The 20,840-nt window shown below is 51.0% G+C and overlaps 1 protein-coding gene across 3 annotated transcripts in view; it reads right to left on the reverse strand.

Moving 5' to 3' along the window:
- Nacc2 (NACC family member 2) overlaps positions 1-20,840 on the reverse strand; it is a 67,089-nt gene that overhangs the window by 20,926 nt on the left and 25,323 nt on the right. Inside the window, exons 2-3 of one of the 3 annotated variants that reach the window (XM_029472943.1) lie at positions 11,435-11,679; positions 10,736-11,353 (exon numbers count right to left, since the gene is read on the reverse strand). In XM_029472943.1, coding sequence (XP_029328803.1) covers positions 10,736-11,353; positions 11,435-11,615 — 799 coding nt within the window. In that variant the 5' untranslated portion in view covers positions 11,616-11,679. Of the gene's footprint in view, positions 1-10,735; positions 11,680-12,941; positions 13,427-20,840 lie in introns of those variants that run through there. The other 2 variants (XM_029472941.1, XM_021150620.2) reach the window with 2 other exon arrangements.

Consider the following 20,840-nt stretch of genomic DNA (forward strand, 5'->3'; position numbering starts at 1 on the left):
GGAAGACTTGTAGAGCAGAGATTTATAACATGCATGTCTGAAGAGCTGGGATGGTGGCCCATGCCTGCAACTTTAGGCACTTAGGAGGTGAAGGCTGGCTCCTTGTCTGCATAGAAAGTTTGAGGCCACCGGGCGTGGTGGCACACGCCTTTAATCCCAGCACTTGGGAGGCAGAGGCAGGCGGATTTCTGAGTTCAAGGCCAACCTGGTCTACAAAATGAGTTCCAGGACAGCCAGGGCTACACAGAGAAACCCTGTCTTGAAAAAAACAAAAAAAAGAAAAGAAAGTTTGAGGCCAGCCTGAGCTATATAAGAGACATCACAACCAACCAACCAACAAACATATAAACAAAGACCTCTGATAAAAGATGCTGGGCCATCAAACCATGGTGGCTCTGGTCTACTGGGATAGTAGAAGCAGGCAGATCTCTGTCAGTTAGAGACTAGCCTGGAGTTCCATGCCAGTCAGGGCTATATGGTAAGACCCCCTCCAAGAAAGAGAGAAGGAAAGAGAAAAAAAGGGTTTGGAAACCAGATTAAAATCAGGTAGGTCACTCCACAGGGAAGAAGAGGATGAGCTGAGCACAGTGGCTCATTCTGTCAGGCAGGACCTAGAGGCTGGAGCAGAAGTACTGGCTACAAGTTCAAAGCCAGCCGGAGCTACATAGTGAGTTCCAGGCAACCTAGAGTGAGACTCTATCTCAATAACAACAAAAAGTGGGACAAAACATTTAAATATCCACAAGGAGGATACCTGAGTGTAGAAACTGACAATCCTGAAGAGACTCAGCACACAGCAGGTGCTCTGCACCAACAATGCCCAGCATCCACTTCTAAATTAAAAGATATGGAGAGCCACAAAAAGAAGAAAAGTCAACTACTGAGAGCTGACCCAGGAGTGGCAAGATGTTGACATTCTCACACACGGGTTTAACTGCCTAAGATAGCATGATCAGTCACTGGAAACAACGGAGGGAGGTATTGCAGAGGACAAGATGGAGCCACAGAAGGAGTTCCAGGGACATGTATAAGTTATCTTATCTAAAGGCTAGAGAAGAAAACTCTAAATAGTTCATAAATAAGCAAACAGCCTGTGGGAGCAGCACAGTGCACTGGAGTGCAGGCTAGATGCAGACAGCAGCCTAGAGAGCAGGCAGCATGCTACAGCACCAAAACCAGGTATGGCCAACCTAGCTTATCACCTCCAGCAAAAGCATCCTTCAGAAGCAAAGGCATCAACAACTACACATAGGAAAAACACTTAGAGACTATAAAGAGTGAGGTATAATTCTTACTTCTTATTTATTTGTTGATTGATTGATTGACTGACTGACTGACAGGGTCTCTCTACCTACCTAGCCCTGGCTATTGTGGAACTCACTATATAGACATGGCTAGCCTCAAATTCACAGAGATCCTCCTACCTTTGCCCCCAAGTGCTAGGATTAAACTCATGGGCTACCATGCTCAGCAAGGTAGAAGCTTTAAAGAAGTAGTCTAGAGATAATTTTCTGATTTTTCAGAATTCATCACTAACTGAACCCTGAGAGCCACTGAGAGAGATTTTCCAGCAGAAGGAAAGTGAGGATAAGAGGAAACACCTGGGCAAACACACGCCGATGTCCACTCGCCCAAAATTATAATGCCATTTACCGGGCATTACTCACAAACTGAGGAGTTAACTGCAATGGGAGGAGACTGGCTTAGCCATAAAAAGAACAAACCTCTAACACACACCACATGACTGAACCTCAAATACGCATGGTTCTAAAGGCACAAGCTGAACCATTAATAACACGACTTGACTGAACCTCAGCTGTGTAAGGTTCTAAAGGTACAGGCTGCAATGGATTCCCATTTATATGACACAAAACAGGCCCATGGTTGCCAAGAGATGAAGGAAAGAGATGGCCTTGAGGGGGCCGAGTGATGGCCAAGAAGGGGTATCAGCCTGCCTCTCCACTGCAAGTCTCCACTGTGGATAGACTTCCAGAACTCCTGGTATCTGCTTATACTCAGAGAGTAGCTTTTATTCATGCAAATGCCAAAAGTTACCAAAGAGGGGAACGATAAATGATAACCAGCCATTTAAGGTAAAAATAATAGCCTATCTCAAGACTCACTGCTCAGAGAAAGGAAAGCTGTGGTTGCAGGGAGGACGGGAGTTGTTCGGGAAGGCAGAGTACAAGACGGGACACAGATGCCAGCTCAGGGCTGCAGAGGAAGGCAGAGTACAAGACAAGACACAGATGCCAGCTCAGGGCTGCAGAGGAAGGCAGAGTACAAGACACAGATGCCAGCTCAGGGCTGCAGAGGAAGGCAGAGTATAAGACAAGACACAGATGCCAGCTTAGGGCTGCAGACACACACTGTGCCAAAAGGAACAGGAGAGGGGTGCTAGGAACTGACCAGAAAGGAAAAGAGCAAGGAGCACAGAAAGGAGACCTAGCAGCAGCAGCAGCAGCAGCAGCAGCAGCAGCAGCAGCAGCAGCAGAACCCAATACCTTCAACCACATAAGACTGGGTGTCAGATAGGACTAAGCTAAACACATCCAACCAGCCAGCCACCATCTTATAAGAAATGTACTGCAGATGGGAGAGTTAAATGAGGAGCCAACAGTCAGCTAATGATTCAGGCATCTGGAGCTGCAGTGGTGGAGCAGTTCCTTAGTGTGAGTGAGGCCTTGTGGAAGAGAGGGAGAAGGAGGAAGGAAGAAAGAAGGGGAGTAGTAAAGGAAGGGGGGCTGGACTGGATCTATTAACATAAAATTAGACTTTGGAGATGGATAAGTTCCATGAAGTACACAAATTACCATGACAGAATGAGAGGGAAACAAAATGAGAGGGAAGATCTCAATGGCTCCATATCTTTAGGTAATTAAGGGAAATTGTAATTGGTAATAATACTGGCAGCTAAAATAAACTGAGAAGTTAAAGACTTCCCACAATTAAGAGCAACATACACCAGGCTTGAGTGGACTCAGCAGTGACACACTCCTTCCCAGAGTTAAAGCAGGAGATATCATCAAACGCATATGAACTTTCTCAGAACAACAGAGGAGGAGGCTGGAGAGATGGCTCAGTGGTTAAGAGTGATTATTGAGGGCTGGAGAGGTGGTTCAGCAGTTAAGAGCACTGGCTGCTCTTCCAGAGGTCCTGAGTTCAAGTCCCAGCAACCACATGGGTGGCTCACAACCCTCTGAAAAGGGATCCAATATCCCCTTCTGCTGTGTCTGAAGACAGCAACAGCGACAGTGTACTCACATACATAAAATAAAAGTAAAATCTTAAAAAAAGAGTGTTTATTGCTCTTTTAGAGTACCTGAGTCTAGTTCCTAGCACCCACATCACTTACAGAACCACAGCCACCTCTGACTCCAGCTCCAGGGGATAGAATACCTCTGTGCACTCAGGTCCATGCTTGTGGGCATGTGCATGTGTGCTCATGTGTGTGCGAACACGAACATACATACACACACACACACATACACTCACACACTTAAAAATAAAGTAAATCTTAGGAAAAAGATGAAAAAACCATAGCTGGGTGTGGTGATCCAGCACTCGGGAAGCACGTGCGGGAAGCTCTGTAATTTCAAAGCCTGCCTGGTTTATTTGAGGGAATTCAAGGATAGCCAGAACTACAGAGTGAGACCCCATCTCAAGTAAAACAACAACAACAACAAAGTAAAGAACAAAACTAAAACCCGATGGAGACAAGACGCACAGGGCCAGTGTTCCCGCTGCTAAATCAGGCAGGTAACACTTCTTTAGCCCCAGCAGTGGGACCTTTGTGAGTACGAGGCCAGTCTAGTCTACATTATGAGTTGCAGGCTAGGCAGGGCTACAAAATGAGACCCTGTCTCAGACAATCAGACACTCAGACAAATGGACAAACAGATGAAAACACAAAAGAAACACAGATCAGCAGCTTTCATGAACACATGAACTTTCTCCAGCAAAACTAGCAAAGGGCAGCTGGAATGTATAGTCACTGTATCTTGTCACAAGAATGCAAGGACAGCTCAACACGGGAAGAGCTCCTAATAGAAAATCTGAGGGGCAAAGGGAAGGCGGGATGACCCCCGAGGCAGTGAAATACTGTCCCCATACGGCAGGCAGGGGTAAGTGACATTCCAAGGAACCTCTGGACAGCCGGGGACTGAAGCACAAGGTGCAAAACCAACAAGCAAGACTACATATAAATAAAAATAAAATCATATGCAGTATAACTCACGGCAACAGTGACTCAAACCAACCCCTAGGTCTGTGCCAAACACAGGAAGAAACACAAGAGCCTGCTTGGGTGACTGGACACACTTCCTGCTCACAGCCTCTGTGAGCTAATATCAAACATCTGTGAGTGAGCTCAGGACTGCCAGAGAAAGGATGGCACATCCTCAGAGTGGAACCTTACTCAGCAAGAAAAAAAATGAAGCAGCTATCCGTTCTTCAGTACAATGGTTCTTAAGGTCGAATGCTGGTCACTACAGTCTGGACACTGAAATGCTGTATGTCTGAAAAGCCCAGATAACAACACCAAATATGTAGACTGGACAGGAGCTGGCTAGTGTGGGGAAGTAAAGTGACCCTGTGGGGCTTTCTAGGCAGTGAGAACCACATTCTAAAGTTGACTGGGGGTGATGGCTACTTGATTGGGAATGATTCCAAACCATTGGGCTTCAATGCTCTCAGGAGCAATGGCTATGGCCCACTGGTTCCACGTGTACGATATGGTGACCAGAAGCCACGTGGGATCCAGTGGCTCAGAAGCTCAGGCATCTGAAGTGCCAGTTGCTCAGAGGTTGGCCCTGCCCACTCTGCCCTACAGCTGAGCCCTATGGACATTAATAAAGGCTAGGATGGCACAACAATTTTGAATAGGAAAACAGAAAGGGCTTTACACCCCTGACATGGTGACTTATTTAAAGGCACTGTTACTTAGCTAGTGGAGAATTTGACAGAAACAGAGCCCCTGAACAGGGCCCCTGAAAGGTGTGAATTCAGTACAGTTCCAAACATCCATACAGAGAAAACAAACTCTTACCTCAAACCTCACCTCAAGGGGACTAAGTGACCTGAATGTGGAGAACAAATACATATGAAGTTCTGTGTTAGGCAGACAGAGTCTCAGCAAGCCTGACTCAGGCCTGAAGTCCTAGCACACAGGAGGCTGAAGCAAGACTACAGCAAATCCACGGTCAATCTCGGACACACTAGGAGACCCTGCCTCAAAAGAAGAAATAAAACAGAACACAGCAAAATAAAATCGGAGGGGTTTAATGGTGCACACCTTTAATCCCAGGACCCAGGAGGCAGATGCAGGCAGATCTCTGTGAGTTTAAGGCCAGCCTCATCTTCATGATGAGTGATATATAGTGAGGCTGGCAAGGGATATATAGTGAGACCTTGTCTCAAGAAAAGAAAAGGAAAGAAAAGAAAAGAAAAGCTTTAGTTGGCTATAAAAAACATGAATAAATGTTGGGCATCTGCTGGATGCTGGGCATGGCAGCTCACACACCTTTAATACCAACACTCAGGAGGCAGAGGCAGGCAGAACTCTGTGAGTTTGAGGCCAGTTTGGTCTACACAGTGAGACTCTGTCTCAAAAATAAATCAGCACTGTATCCAACAAAACATTTCATTCTTAGTCTTTGCATATACATCATGATAATAAAGACACACTGAGCTAGCTATAGAAAACATTTTTATACATTTATTCTACAGAGAACTTGTTTGTAAAATAAAGCAGAAACTCTTCAGTGCCCTTTAAAAAACAAAAAACTGGCCGGGCAGTGGTGGTGCACGCCTTTAATCCCAGCACTTGGGAGGCAGAGGCAGGCGGATTTCTGAGTTCGAGGCCAGCCTGGTCTACAGAGTGAGTTCAAGGACAGCCAGGGCTACACAGAGAAACCCTGTCTTGAAAAACCAAAAACCAAAACAAAACAAAAAACAAAAAACTGGATGAGAGGCCCTGGACAGCTCTGTAGTTAAGACTCCAGGTTCAAGTCCCAGCACCACATGGTGGTTCACAACCATATCTCCACCTCCAGGGGAATCCAATGCTTTTTTCTGATTTCTGCGGGTACCAGGCATGTGGGTGGTATACACACACACACACACACACACACACAAGCACGTGCACAAGGAAAATTCATACACAAAATGAATCCAAAAATTAAAGAGAACTGGGCACAAGACAACAAGAGGCACAGTCCAAGGGAGCAGAGAAGTCACCACTAAATTAAAACTGCACAGGCAAGCCATGCCTCAAAACTGGCTTAACTGGCTGAAGAGATGCCCAGAAGTAAGAATGTGATGCTCTTGCAGGAGACTCCAAGTCAGATCTTAACACTTATTTCAGGTCACTTACAACTGCCTCTAGCCACTTTGTGCTGATGTGCACATACCCACACAGAGAGACACACAGATAGATATACATCATTTTTTAAAGAGTAAAATAATAGAAATGAAAGCAAACTATCTTAAGATGATGGACATGGTGATTCACACCTACAACCCCTGGGCAGGAAGCCTAGGCCAGTGCTGTCTGGAGTGGAAATCATGGGATTCAAGAATAAACAGGGAGCTGTGAGGAGAGCCCTTCCCAGGCCAGGGCTAGGATAACCAGAGGCCAGCACTGCCTTCAGTTCACCCCCACTGCACCGCATTGCCCTTTAAATGGGAAGACAGTTCTCCGTGCAGAGCCGGCATTACACCACCTTCACTGACTTTTCTTCCTGGGCCTACGCAGTCCAAACCAGGGATAAAAAGCACCCCTATTGGGTCGCTCTATGGACCAAGCTGGGCTCTGACTATATGTCCCTGCCCAGGCTAAGAGTGACAGGTGATTGGGGGGAGCACTCAGCACAGCACCCTAATCCAGTCCCTCTCTCCACTCATGGGGAGATATGGCAGGAAACATCACCTGTCTTGGTTAGGGTTTTACTGCTGTGAACAGACACCATGACCAAGGCAAGTCTTATAAAAACACCATTTAATTGGGGCGGGCTTACAGGTTCAGAGGTTCAGTCCATTATCATCAAGGTGGGAGCATGGCAGCATCCAGGCAAGCATGGTGCAGGAGGAGCTGAGAGTTCTATGTCTTCATCCAAAGGCTGCTAGTGGAAGACTGACTTCCAGGCAACTAGGGTGAGGGTCTTATGCCCACACCCACAGTGACACACCTATTCCAACCAGGCCACACCTCCAGATGGTGCCATTCCCTGGTCCGAGAATATACAAACCATCACACCATCTAAAGGGCACCATGCCAGCTGGCCATGCAGGAGAATCTTACCATAAACTATATCATGCTAGGAAAAGTGGGCAGCTGTAAGCAGGACTATCCACCCAGACAGGAGCCCTCCTGACCACACTGGCTCTGTGCAGGTCTAGACAGCCCAGCCAGCTCAGGTATGGGATGGCTGAAGCAATAAATGACCACCCAGGTCTCACAGTGCCCCACATAGGTCTCACAGTGCCCCACACAACAATAGCAAACTGCCACCCCTGCCCTTTCAAACTCCAAGGACCACCTTGGAGATCCCTTTTGGAGGGCAGAATCAGTACAGTCATGTTACTATGTGCTGGTACAACTCTCAAAGGATGTCTGTCCATGTCAAGTGGAGATAGTGGGGGGAATGCTCTGTGAGTAACCCTGACTTCTCCTAAATTTTGGCAGCCCTCACATGGTGACCCACAGAAATGGACACTAGTTCTCCCGTCTCAAAGAACAGAGTGAGGAGAATGGGCAGAACCCAGTAGTGGGTATTCTCAGAGGGGAGATGGCACAAACCAGGCAGGGTTTAACTCAGAAGTATAGTGGGTGGCCGCTGACAGAACAACTAAGCATCGTCCAGGGTAAAGAGGAGCTGGGCTTGCCATCAACACTGCTGAAGCGCTGGGGAAGGCGGGACACAGTGAGCTCCATGCCTGGCTCTGGCTTCTCATGGGACAGAACATCGAGGCCTCCTGGTGTTGGTCACTGCTATACCCTCTTGGGTTTAGTATCCTAAGCCCCAGCCTGCCTTACCACAGGAACCTCTTTAAGGTGGTATGACCTTGACACCAACCATAGCTCAGTAACTACTCATGATCCCCAGAAAGTACAGCAGCACCATGTCTGCCTCTGCCACTAGGGGACTTGGGGTCAGATTTGCCTTGGGAGCAGAACCAGAACACAACTAAAGCCCTTGGTGTCCCTAGCCCAGGTCCCACACTACCCTACTGGGCCTGCTGCTGGGCCTGAGGCAGCTCCTGGCTCCTGGGTGTGCTGACTGTGTGGAGACAACACAACCCAGTATAGAGGTCTGAAGGTTCAGATAAGCTTCCTGTGCCAAGGAAGGATGGGGTGGGGGTAGGGGAGGAGCAGAGAAGTGGCTTGGGCTGTGGCTTTGTCTATATCATTGGCTATGTGGGATCCATGATTGGGGCACCATCCTCCTGCCCTTGAAGTGCTGGGCACTGACAATCTCTCTGGCTTGGAGAACAGCGGCTCCAGAATATATCGATGTGTGTGCTTCACCCCTGGAGAGTGTGTGCTGCTCACCAGCAGCCAAAGGGAGGGATGCTGGACACCTGCCTGTCCTGTCAGAGCTCTCCTACTATGACAACATGTAGTTCCCAAGTGTCTGTTGGCAGCACATCAGGATAGGAACACATCTCTGCCTGTTGCTCTCCTGCAGAAGTCTTGGCCACTAGAAGGGCTACCCTGTGTGGGTTGAGATAAAATGGGGTGGGCAGGAAGCAGAGATGGACATCCTGTTGTGTAAACTGAGACAGTCAAGTCTCCGGAAGGCGGGGTTGTGTCCCGCCCGAGCTCAGGGACTTGCTTCTAACAGCAACGCAGGACATCTAAGATCAGAGCAGGAGCCAGAGGGAGGGGGACTCAAATGGCTCAAGACACAGAGGGCTGGGTTACAAGGGTGGCACATTATTTAGGGAGGAGTTAAGATGGGGTCTAGTGTGTCCCAGGCTGGCCTCCAATTGCCTATGTACCCAATGACCTTGAAGTTCTGAACCTTCTGCTTTCACCTCCTGAGTGCTAGAATTACAGGGCAGATCATCGTGGCTGGTTTCAGACAGGGTGCTGCTATAAGTGGTACAGCAAAGCGCACTGGGAACAGCTCTTAAAGGGCGAGGTGGCAAGGGGGTCCAAGCCACCATTACACCTCAGGACACACAGTGGACAGTAGGTCCTTGAGTGGCCCTGGCTAGCCCCTCACTTGGGGTGGAAAACTAAAGCCAGAGGGAGTCAGCCTTTATAGGAGTACCTGAGAATAATCCAGAGTCTGTCAGCTCAGACTTAGGCATCTTGTCTGAGCAGGGAGCAATGAGCCACTGGCTCAGGTGGTGTGAGGCTGTCCCCAATCAAAGCCAGACACAGGGAGCGTGCAGTTCCATGGTCAGGGCCAGGTCTTCCCTCTACCTGCTCATCCCATGACTCCCTTCTCAAGCACACCCAGGGTAGCAGCGTCACCACCAATAACCTAGATTTTAACCAAGAAATTGCACACCCCCTTCTCTGCCCCACTTACGGGCCTGCTGGAGAGAGAGACAAGGAAAGCTAGACCTTGTACGGGGGCCAACAGAGCAGGGCCCATCCCATAGCCTGTCCATGTTCCAGGATACTTCACCACCACAAAATGGGTCAAGCGTGACTCCCTCCTGACACCCACGACTTCACAGAACACCTTTGGCAAGGTCCCTGTCCCATAGCCCCTAAGCTAAGAACTATCTATGAACCAAGAGAGCTGAAGTATTCAACTAGCCTGATCAAGGGTGGCTGAGAGCTGCCTGGCCTCCTGTTCCCACCCTATACATGCCAGCTCTGCAAAACCTTCCAAAGCCACTGGCTCCAACCTGTTGAAAAAGCTGGGCTGTCCTTGTGTAGGCAGTTAGGGAGCCAGACAATCCAAGCCCTGATGAGCAGGTTCAACACACAGGATACTGGATACACTTTGCCCTGTTTCCACTCTTCCAAAGGCACCGGGGGAGGTATGGGCTGTGCAAGCATGGTCTTAAGGAATGAGTAGAGATCAGGTCCTTTCCCAGCTCTGTGGAATCCCAGGGAGCATCCCCTGCCCTCAGCTCACACTGATTCTGGCCCAGCACCGTTTCAGAGCTGTGTGTAACCATCAACATAGTGGAAAAGGGCACCTTTAATAGGATCTGTATTACAGACACCTCCAAGTCTTGGGGTCCCAGGAACAAAGGGGTCTTGGGTCTTCCCCTGGACTCCTAACTGGTGGTGAGCAGGAATGGAAGGCCCTATATACTGGTGGATTCCCTGTAGTGGGCCTACTCACCCTGGCCAATGCAGTGGCTAGCACTGTATCTTGCTATCAGGAGAACACCAGCTCCAATTCTCCCCATGAAAAGGAAACAGAAGCTATCTACCCAGACCCAGGAGGCCCAGAGCTCCATTCCAAAATACTTATACAAAAGTGCAAGAGTCATTAAACCCTAAAGGGACTCCTAGACCACTGAGCCCCCCAGCTCCTTCATTTGTTCAATGTCAGGCAGAAATGCTCTGCACATCATGCTGCAAGTCTGACAGACTAGTGTCAGACCCCATGGGCAGGGTCTGGGTTCCTGCCCAACTCCTCCAGACCACACACCTTGCCTGCAGCATAGAGACCTTCCACAGCAGGCTGCAATCATCAGAAAGTCCCACCGTGCAACATGCCCTCTGTGGGCAGTTTGCAAGGTGCCCTGCCCTGCCGTTTGTTACCTGCATAGTTTCCTGTGGCTTTAATGTACATCTGGCCATACTGCTCCTCCACCATGGTATCATAGGCTTCGTCATCCTCCTCATCCTCCTCGTTGTGGTAGGAGGTGGGGCTGTCAGTGGTGGGCAGGCTGCTGGCCCCAGGACTGGTCCGCTCCCCCGGGGGATAGGGTACCTGCTGGATGCTGGGGATGAGAGTGGCCAGGCTTGGCACACCATAGTAGGAGACTCGAGGCAGCTTCAGAGGGGCCGTGCCAGGTGTCCCTGCAGCACCTGTAGCTACTGCCACACCATCTCGAGGGCCTGTCTCTAGTGGGCGTTTAGAAGCCAGGCCCGGGCCACTGGCCGGCGGCATCTCCATAGCTTCGTGCTTTACACGGGTCAGAAGCGGGATGGGCACAGAAGGAGACGTGACATAGGCAGCAGTGGCCGGTTGCAGCTGGTTGCAGGGACTTTGGGGCTCCGAGCTGGCATCTTCGATCATGGCGGTCTGCGAGTCACAGTGGGGTGAGCTCACCTTGAACATGAGATCTGTGCCCCGCTCCACGATGTGCTGGATCTGCAGGAAGCCGGCTGTGTACATGACCACGAGCTGCTCGCTGGCCGCCATGGTAAGCTTACCTGTGTAGCAGAAGGACAGAATCTGCTGGAAGCAGGCAGGCGGCACCGTGCCCGGCAGCTCGAATGCACTCTTGCTATTACCACTGAAGAGGTCTCGGAAATAGAGGCTGCTGGCGGCCAAGACGGCACGGTGGGCCTTGAAGGCCTGGCCTTTGACCACGATGGACACATCACAGTAGAGGCCTAACAGGCGCTGTTCGTTGAGACAGCCAAGCACTGTGTTCCCGAAGTTGGGGATCTCGATGTGCAGCATCTGAGACATGGTGGGTGCTGTGGTGCTGTGGTGGGTCTCAGACTCAACGTGGGGCAGCCTGGATGAGGCACATCTGTTGGGGGAACACTGTGGTCAACTGAATGCTAGATGACCCCCATCCCTGTATAGCAACCTGCTCCCAGCCTCTGACAAGGGCAGTGCCCGGCTTAAGACACTCTCCTCAGCTAGAACGTTCCTTCCAGAAGGACTTGGGGTGGGGAGGTATCTCAGGATCCGGATCCCAGCTTGGAGGCAGGGCAGTGATCCTGACCCCACACAAGCATGAGAACCCCTGTCATTTACTGCGTTCACAGAACCCATGGACTACTCTTAGTAATTCTGAGGGCAGGGCTTTGTTCTCCCCATCTGTGCAGAGGACACAGGACAGAGGCTCCAGCCCTCCAGAAAACAAGAGAGGAGTGAATTGGACAGACAAGTCACCCACTGATTCGGGTGGAAGGTAGTAAGGGTCGAGCCCAGAAGCAATCTCAGGGACTCCTCCTCTAGAGGGAAAAAGTTCCCTGAGCCCAAAGCCCCTCACTGTGCAGCTTTCCCTGAGAAGTCCCAGAGCAGGAGGGCTTTAGTTTCAGGTCTGTTTTTCCTCTTTGCCCACTGAGCAGCCTGCGGAGGGCACTCTGAGGAACTGCAGAGCAGCGTCCCCCTCTCAGAGTCCTTGCTCAGCTTCAAGCTTCCTCTGCCGGTTAAGGAAGAACAAGGAAGGTGGACAAGGGGGAACTCAGTGGGCTCCTTCCTCCACAATTTCCTTGGGGACAGACCTCTATTTGTTGGATGGAAGGGCTCCGGGTACACTCTGTGCTTCCTGGCAGCTCCAGGCGCCCCAAAACCGGACCCTGGTCCTGAGCACCCTCAGGGATGCAAAAGGAGTTGGTGCTTGTCGCAGAGAAGCCTCCCGCCCCGTGCGCCCTCCCTCCGCCCCACTTCCAAAACCGGCCAATCCCAGCTGGCTTGGTCCCAGCCCAGGTAAGTAGAAGGGTCTCAGGACTAAGCCCGCCAGGGGGCAGAGGTAGAGGGCAGGTCGCCACTGTTTATCAGCATAGGAGTCTGCTGATGGCGGGGGAGTTGGAAGGTGGGGGGGTGACCGGAGAAGGCGCAGGCCCTGGCCCAACTCTGCAGAGCCGCACAAAGGGCCGCTGTGTCCCGCGGGAGGAAAGTGCGGGCGGCCGCAGAGGCGCCGGGTGGCTGTAGAGGAGGGCGGAGCCACCCTGCGCCAGGAGTTGGGCAGGTGGGCGCAGCTCCGGGGCGCCCCGCAGTGCCCCCGCTACAGAGAAGTTGTTGGGCTGGCCGGCAGACAGGAACCGGAGAGGAAAGACCTACCTTCAGCGGCTGTGGCCGGCGGCAGACACTGCCCACTCAGCCTGGCAGCAGGCTCCCGCACACCGGCCCGCCAGCTGCTCGGGGAATGCAGCAAGGAACCCTGAGGTGGGGAGGGCGTGAGGAGCCCTGCAGGAGGGGTGGGGGTGGCAGAGAGCTGGGCGCTGGGCTCAGCGGCCGCAGCTCAGCTGCACCCAGGCCGGCTCTCCCGGGCAGCGCGCAGCATCTCAATGAAGCAGCCGGATGCAGACGAACATCCAGGCAGCTCTCGGGAATGAATAGCCGCCTTTGATTTGGGAGCTGAAGTAAATGCCAGCTCCCAGCCCCAGCTTTAAAAACAGTGGCGCGTTGGTGCCAGAGGAATGCACGGCTCCGGGTGTTGGTGCAAGACAGACTTTTGATGACTCACTGCAATGCAAACAAAGATGGCAGAAATACTGTACTGTACGTGGAGAAATGCTTCGTGGTGCCACGGCAACTGAGACAGCTTGGAAATTTATAGTGCAGTTTTGCATATGAATTACCCAGTAAACTGCCTCCCTGCCATCCTGTACAGACCCAGTGTCAAAGCATTTAAACTATTCCAAACAGTCTGCAGAGCTGGCAACGCATCGAACTTAACTCTTCCTGGGTAGCAAGAGACTGGGCAGGAGGCAGGGCAGGGGGTTAGGGGATGGGGAAGGGGGCAAGCACAGTCAGGAGATGGGGAATAGGAAGAAGGGTGCCAAAGGGGTCCTAAAGAGGCACAGACTGGGAAGGGGTTAGGACCCTGGAGCTATCTCCCCCACTTTTCCTCAGAGCCTCAGAGCTAAACACTCTGCTGGGCCACAGGCTCCATAAGTCAGACTTGTGGGTCCAGAACCCTACCTCTACCTCACTCCATCTTATCGTATCTGACTGGCTCTTTAAGAAAGGAGGAACTTTATCACCAGGCAGACCCCTGTAAGGTTAAGGGTACCTGCTCCTTCAGCTCCCTGAAACAGTTCTTATGAATAGAGACCAGCTAGGCAACTAAGTAAGGTGTCTCCTGTGCCCTTTCTGGGAAGGGCCAGTCATGTTCTGCTTGGGCAAAGGGTAGGGTTCTCCTTTCAGGCTCACAGCATTTGCTTAATTGCAAGGGAGAGCTATTGGGCAGCCTGCCTCAGTTTCTCTCACTGTCACTAACCATGCTTCCAGAAAGAACATATTCTACCTGCAAGAAAGGAAAGGGTCAAGGGTGGCAATGGCGATGTCTACTGAGAAGCAGTACTATCAAGGTGATGCAGGCTCAGCAGGCTGAGAAGCAGTACTATCAAGGTGATGCAGGCTCAGCAGGTGGTAGTATTAATGGTCCTGCATTCCCAGTGTACCCTCCAAGACACAAAGAGAACAACAACAAAATGGAGCCATCTGGCACCTCCTTATTTACACATTGTGGGCTCCTGTGAACAGGGATGGGGTGGGGCAGAGTCCAGGTGTGGAAGCTGCCAGCAAGCCCAGCCTGTAGAACCCTCCAAGCCTTTGTCGTCCTTGCCTCCTTAAAGGAGGTAATGAGAACCCTCAGGGTGGCTGGCCATGAGGCTCTCTGGGACCTGAAGATTACAAACAAATGCTCAGTCTGGCTGAAAGGAGGTTCTCCACAAGGCCAGGAGACTCAGGGCTTGTCAGGGTCACCTCTGGGCCATACCTTTACCCAGGACAGTCCCTCCACCTCCCCCCCCCCACACTTAGTGGCTGCTTCTTTCCAGAAATCGTACAGGTAGGACTCACAAGTCCATCTTGGGCAAGACAAGGTGTGCTCAGGGCTGTATGGGATGCTGGCTAAATGCTGAGCCTGGCTAGAGAGCGACTGTGCTACTCAAGAGATGTAGGGCACGAAAGAGACAAAAAGGCTCCACTCCTAGATGGACAGCACCCACCACAGAGATGCTTTCTGCTCAGAGAGCCACAACTTCTGCCACAGGCATTCCCAACCAAACAGAGGCTCTCCCGAAGCCTGGCCAGGGACAGAGGCCAGCAAAGCTGCATTATGACCCAGCTCCAGTAGGGTCCAATACTCAGGGCTAATTGATCAGTAACCAGGTGCAAAGACTGGGAGGACAGAGTAAAACTCCTGGGACCAGCCACTCCTAACAGAGTGAGCCTGGCTTGTGGGCCAAGTTAAATTCTCCGTCCTGCCGGCATTGGCCATTTCCTATGGCCTGCAGTCTCCGGTGTCGGTTGTAGAGTGGGGTTAGGGTGGATTCTGGGGAAGTTTTAGAGCACAGATCAAAACAGACTCTTTAAAGCTTGCAGCCTGGGCCTGCTACCACGTAGACTGATAATGTCCCCGATTTGCTTTGACCTGAACAGGTGAGGCGTTTATGTCCATACCTCAGGGGCTGGCGCCCAGGACCTGGGCCAGTCCAGCTCACGCAGTGAAGGGGCCATTATACTCCCAGAAAGTGACAAGGCCAACCTGGTCCCCAGGGACCGAGGACAACTGGCTCATTTGCTACCTTGTCCTCAGGCCACCTGTGCTGGCAAGTGCCTGTACCCAGCCTGCGAGAACCAGACCGGAGCTGGTTTTAGGTTGCTTTCTTAGAAGCCTTGGCTGGGGCAAAAACAAAGCTGAACTTTAGGAGAAAAGAATCAAATAAAGGCTTGGCTTACGTTCCAGGATCATGAAAAGTAAGACCAGCCAGGGCTGACCCTGGGGCTGCAGCGGGGGGACGAGGGAGCTTTGCATCTAAGTGGGCCAAAGTATGGCTGCCTGCTCCGTGGGAAGGACAGAGCCTCCTCATGACTGTCTGCACCAAGCCTACATAGTTGTGCCCTGCACCACTACACCCTCCTGGCTCTTCTGTAACTCAATTCCCCTCTTTCCCCTCCTTGCCCAGCACAGCTCCTCTTCATGGTAAGCTATGCTATATTTGTTTGCTTATGGAAAGTTCTAGAGTCAAGTAGTATATTGGCAGTCTCTGCCTTTGCTTACCCCATCCATCCTGACAGCGTTTGCACTAAGAAACTGCTCCTTCATTAAAATCTTCAGGGTGTACCCTACTTTGGGAAACCCATGAAAATACCCCAAAGCCAAGCACAAACCCTACTGCTATGCTCACCTTTGATGTCCTTGTCCCACACAGAGGAAGCTCCTGGGAGTTCCCAGCTATCTCCAGAATAAGAAATGGGTGAGGTCTTTGTAGACAATCCCTCAAGGGAGGTTAGGGTCCTACCAGTCCCTTGAAAGCACCGAAGCCAATAGGTAGATGTGAAAGAAAACTGATGAGGGCACTGGGTCAGAGGTGAAGGTACTACAACTGTATCCAGACACAAGAGTTCAGTTCCCAAGCAGAAGGGAGAGCCTGCCAGAGTTAAGTTCCCAGAAAAGATTCAAATGAGGGCACGGTTTTCAGCCACACAGCACTCCGAGGTTTACCTGGGTCTTAGAGCCACACCCCTGAGAAGCAAAGGCACAAAACCACTCCAAAGATATCTCCATGGACAGGACTGGATCACCAATAAGCAGAGGCCAACTTTCTCAGTACCCCCAAACCAGTCTCAGCTCCAGGGCCTGTAGGTCCTGTCTAGAATCTGACAGGCACTTTTCCATCCCATCAAAGACTAGGAACTTCTTAGCCAGTGGAAAGGATGGGGCCTGGTACCGATCTACACAGTGATCACCAGCAAGGAAAACAAGGGGAGAGAAATTAAATTATTTTGCAGGATTTAATTTTGTCAAATTAATAAGAAGCCTTGGACATCAGCAAACACACAGGTACCACCACATAGTTGCCAAGGAAGGAAGGCAGCACTCAAGAGAGAGCCCCTTCTCAGGCAGTCTCACCCACCCGGGCCAGGCCAGAAGCACCAGCAGGTTTGTGCAAGGCACCAACAACAGGGGGACTGCAGATGAAAAATGCCAGAGCACACAGCATGTGAGGTTTCAGGAACACAGCCTGGCAGGGGCTCGGTGAGAACAGCAAAGAAACCCCCTTCTTCCACAGTGTAGGTAGAGAAGGGGGCCTGCTCCTTTATGGATTCCTTCCCAACAGCTGACCACACATGCCATTACCAAGGAAGAGTGGAGGCACCAGGGCCCTGGGTTAACCTGCCCAGTCCTGGCAGCTTGCTTGGATGAGCTCAGGTCTCCCAGAGCTGGGTGAGGCACCAGGTTGGCCCTGAGGTTTGCATTAAACTTTTAAAACACCATCAGGCAGAGCTAGGCTACCCCAGGCCTTGCTGCTAATGGCATCTTTAGCATCTCACACAAGACCCAAGTGAGTAGGAGCAGAGACTGCAGCATTGGTCTTGAACACAATGCTTCTTCCCACAATGCTCACAGGAACTGCATGTTTGCTTGTTTGCCCACCTGAATCCCTCTAGAGGGTACAGATGAGAAGACTGGGCCCACAGACCTGGTAGCTGCAGGCCCAGGGCCTGAGTCATGAACACCTGATAATCAAAATCTCTAGCTTCCTAATTTTGACATCCAGCACCATGAGAGTCTTTGGTCATCAAATGACAAGAGCAAGAAGGGGAGGTCTGCCCCTGTTCAACTGACTGGACCAGAGCTAGCACTGCATAGGATCCCCAGGGCTCTGCCACAAGAGAAGACTATATCTCAGGCTCCATATGTGGAGAAAGAGAGGAGACACAGGGACCTCCCTAGCGCTAGGCAGTTCTCCAACATGGTAGGTTTCCTTGGAGAAGCAGGGAGGGACCACATAAACCCCCCAGATGAGGCTCTCCCTTTCCAGACCCCAGGCCTGGGCCAGCAGTAGTCACAGAATCCTGATCTAACTGTACAACACAATGTTTGCCTTTATGCTTTTTTTCTCCCCCCCCCCCAAGAAGGAAAAGGGAGGCAAGCCAATTCAAAACATTGACTTGTCAATCTTTGCTCCCTTGCTGCTCCTTGCTGTTGCTTTGAGAGAGAACAAAACCAAGTGTGTGTATGTGTGTGTGTGTGTGTGTCTGTCTGTCTGTCTGTCTGTATATGTCTCTGTGTGTGTCTATGTCTTTGTGTGTGTGTGTGTGTCTATGTTTCTCTGTGTCTCTGTGTGTTTGTGTGTCTATGTCTGTATGTGTCTATATCTCTCTGTGTGTCTGTGTGTGTATGTGTGTCTGTCTATGTCTCTGTGTATATGTCTATGTTTCTCTGTGTCTCTCTGTGTGTGTCTATGTCTCTCTGTACGTCTGTGTGTTTGTGTGTCTATGTCTCTCTGTGTGTCCGTGTGTTTGTGTGTCTATGTCTGTGTGTGTCTATGTCTCTCTGTGTGCCCGTGTGTTTGTGTGTCTATGTCTGTGTGTATCTATGTCTCTCTGTGTGTCTGTGTGTCTGTGTGTGTATGTGTGTATGAGAGAGACAGAGATAGACAGAGAGACAGACATGACCTAGGACCACTCAGCATGTGTTCTCTATGGAACATAACCACTACACCCAAGCATCACAATGACAGATTTTGCTCCTTCTCATCAGTCAATCTTGCATCTAATAACACTGGACCTTGTGGATTGATACCAGGAGAACTTTATGTCCACAGGGAACAGCAAAAGCCAGTAACAATTCTAACATCTACAGCTTACCTGAGACAGAAACGCCCATCTATGCGGTCTAAGCCAGCAGTTCTCAAACTGGGGGGTCTTGACCCCTATGGTGTCTCATATATCAGATATCCTGCATATTAGATATTTACATGACAACTCATAATAGCAGAATCACAGTTACGAAGTAGCAACAAAGTAATTTTGTGGTTGCGGGGAGAGGGTCACCACATCATGAGGACTGTATTAAAGGAACTGCATTCAGAAGGTTGGGAAGAATCGGCCCAAGCACTAGGGATGTTAAACGATAGGGGTGGGGGCAAACAAAATACTATATGTCTTGCATAATCAATAAGTCACTGAGGTGGGTGCAGTATACCAGGAATGTCCCCCTATAAGCCTATCTCCCTCTCTGACCCTGGCTTCCCAGCCCTGCTGACCCACTGTTCATAACTCTCCTGAGCTACAGACTGCTTCCAGAAGGTTCCCAAAGAATTAAGTAGTGTTTTGAGAAGAGCCGACAATCTTCCCTACTCCTATTTGTAATTTAAATAACGTAAGCTTGAAGAGTGTCTCCCTCGGGCATAGTTTAATAACTTAAAAAGCCAGTGCAGCTCTGCATACCCCTGCCCCCTCAGCCTTCCCTAAGAAGCAGAAGCACATCCAGGCCCACCAGGGGGTACTCCACAGTCAACAGCAGGAGCAGCTGTCTCTGCTGACCCCTTTCACTTGTGGACTTGCCAGAGATCCCAAAGCAGTCTGTGACCTTGACCCTCCCCACCAGGGCACCAGGGGAGGGTCACCTGGACCCAGGTGCTGCGAGGGAGCTGGACACGGCGTGGCATAGATGCATGCTGGGTTATGGGTCACCCAACTCTGTACAGCCAGCCACTTCCCAGAGCACCCCATTTTTAATATTCATAGATCTCCTCATCTGCATATCATGCCATAAATAGTCAGAGTCGAGGTAAGACACAAAGATCCCCTGCATTTCTAATTATGCTTAAAAAGCTAATGTAAATCAGAGACACAGAGGAACACTAAATCATCTGAGAGGACACCGCCCAGGAGCCCCCACCTCCATGCCCTAGCAAGGTAGCTGCTAGTGAGAGGCCCAAAGGACCCAAATATGACCTTGGGGAAGTCAGCCTCACCTGGGTGTGTCCCAAAAAGCAGGACCACAGGCATCTTTCCACTCCTATTCCAACACTGTTTTTACCCATACGAGATGCCCAGCCCCCACTTCTCACTGAGGGCAGCAGGCCCTGAACACCCACATTTAACTGTCTGGGAATGAATTTCTGGGGGGAAATCAGAAGCCCTCCTTCCTCTGGCCATTCCTGACTGAAGGACCAGGGCACTAAGCCAGTCAACGGTCCCAGGATTTGAACCCATCCCCACTCCAAATGACAGCACTGTCCTTTGAAGGCTCCAGCCCTGCAGAGGCAGATGAGACACAACTCCCCTACCTTTAGGGAGAGGAGCACAGAGACCTACAGGATGGAAAATTCCGGGCTAGAGGTGGAGGCAGAGCCCAGGGGGTGTGGCCAACGTGGGAATCCATACTCCCGCATGTGCCACTAACCTGAGGATGGCAATTAAACAGATCACAGAACTCTAAGGGCAGTAATATTGCTGAGATTCTGTCAAGGGTGCCCGCAAAGAGCCTTGAACCTAGACATCAGACAAAGGACAGCTCTCAGTGCTTAGCCATTCCCAGGCTCAGGTTGAACCAGGGTCCTAGATAAGTGCCAGCTCCATGTGCTGAGAACAGAAGACATGCTCAGGACACTTCTGGCCACCAGGAAAGGGCAACACAGGGACCAGAGGTGTTGAGTGAGAAGCCAGGGGCTAAATGAGGGGCACTCCTAGTTTCCAGATACCAGTCCAGGCAGACCTGTCTCATGCAGGACATGCCACGTCAGTGGCACAGAAGACCAGGGGACATGGGCTGACTAGAGAGCAGTAGCTTGCAGATGTCAGGTTTGGGAGCCAGACCCAAGCACAGGGTTCAGGTGCCCACGACCTTACTTACCATTTAGAGCATAGCTCAGAGATACTAGTGTGTTGGACTCTGTTAGACTTTGGACAATAAACATCTCTGTCTTTCAGCAAAGTGTTAGGGGCCAGCAGGCCTAGCTACCAGCCCAACCAGACAGAACTGGTTCTCAGACAGCAGAATGGGCCTTTCTGTGCAGGGGGTCCAGGGTAGACATGGGTACGTGTGTGTGTGTGTGTGTGTGTGTGTGTGTGTGTTTCATACTTCCCCAGCCCTCAGCCAGACCCAAACTGACTTCCTGCCCAGAGGTGGGATGCTGCACCTTTCCCCTCTAGGAGTGCCAACCTGGAGGACCTGCTAGAGGCACAGGCCCAAAAGACACAAGGCTTACCCCCATC

The sequence above is a fragment of the Mus caroli genome, chromosome 2 (assembly GCF_900094665.2).
Source record: "Mus caroli chromosome 2, CAROLI_EIJ_v1.1, whole genome shotgun sequence".
In the NCBI taxonomy this organism is placed as follows: domain Eukaryota; kingdom Metazoa; phylum Chordata; class Mammalia; order Rodentia; family Muridae; genus Mus; species Mus caroli.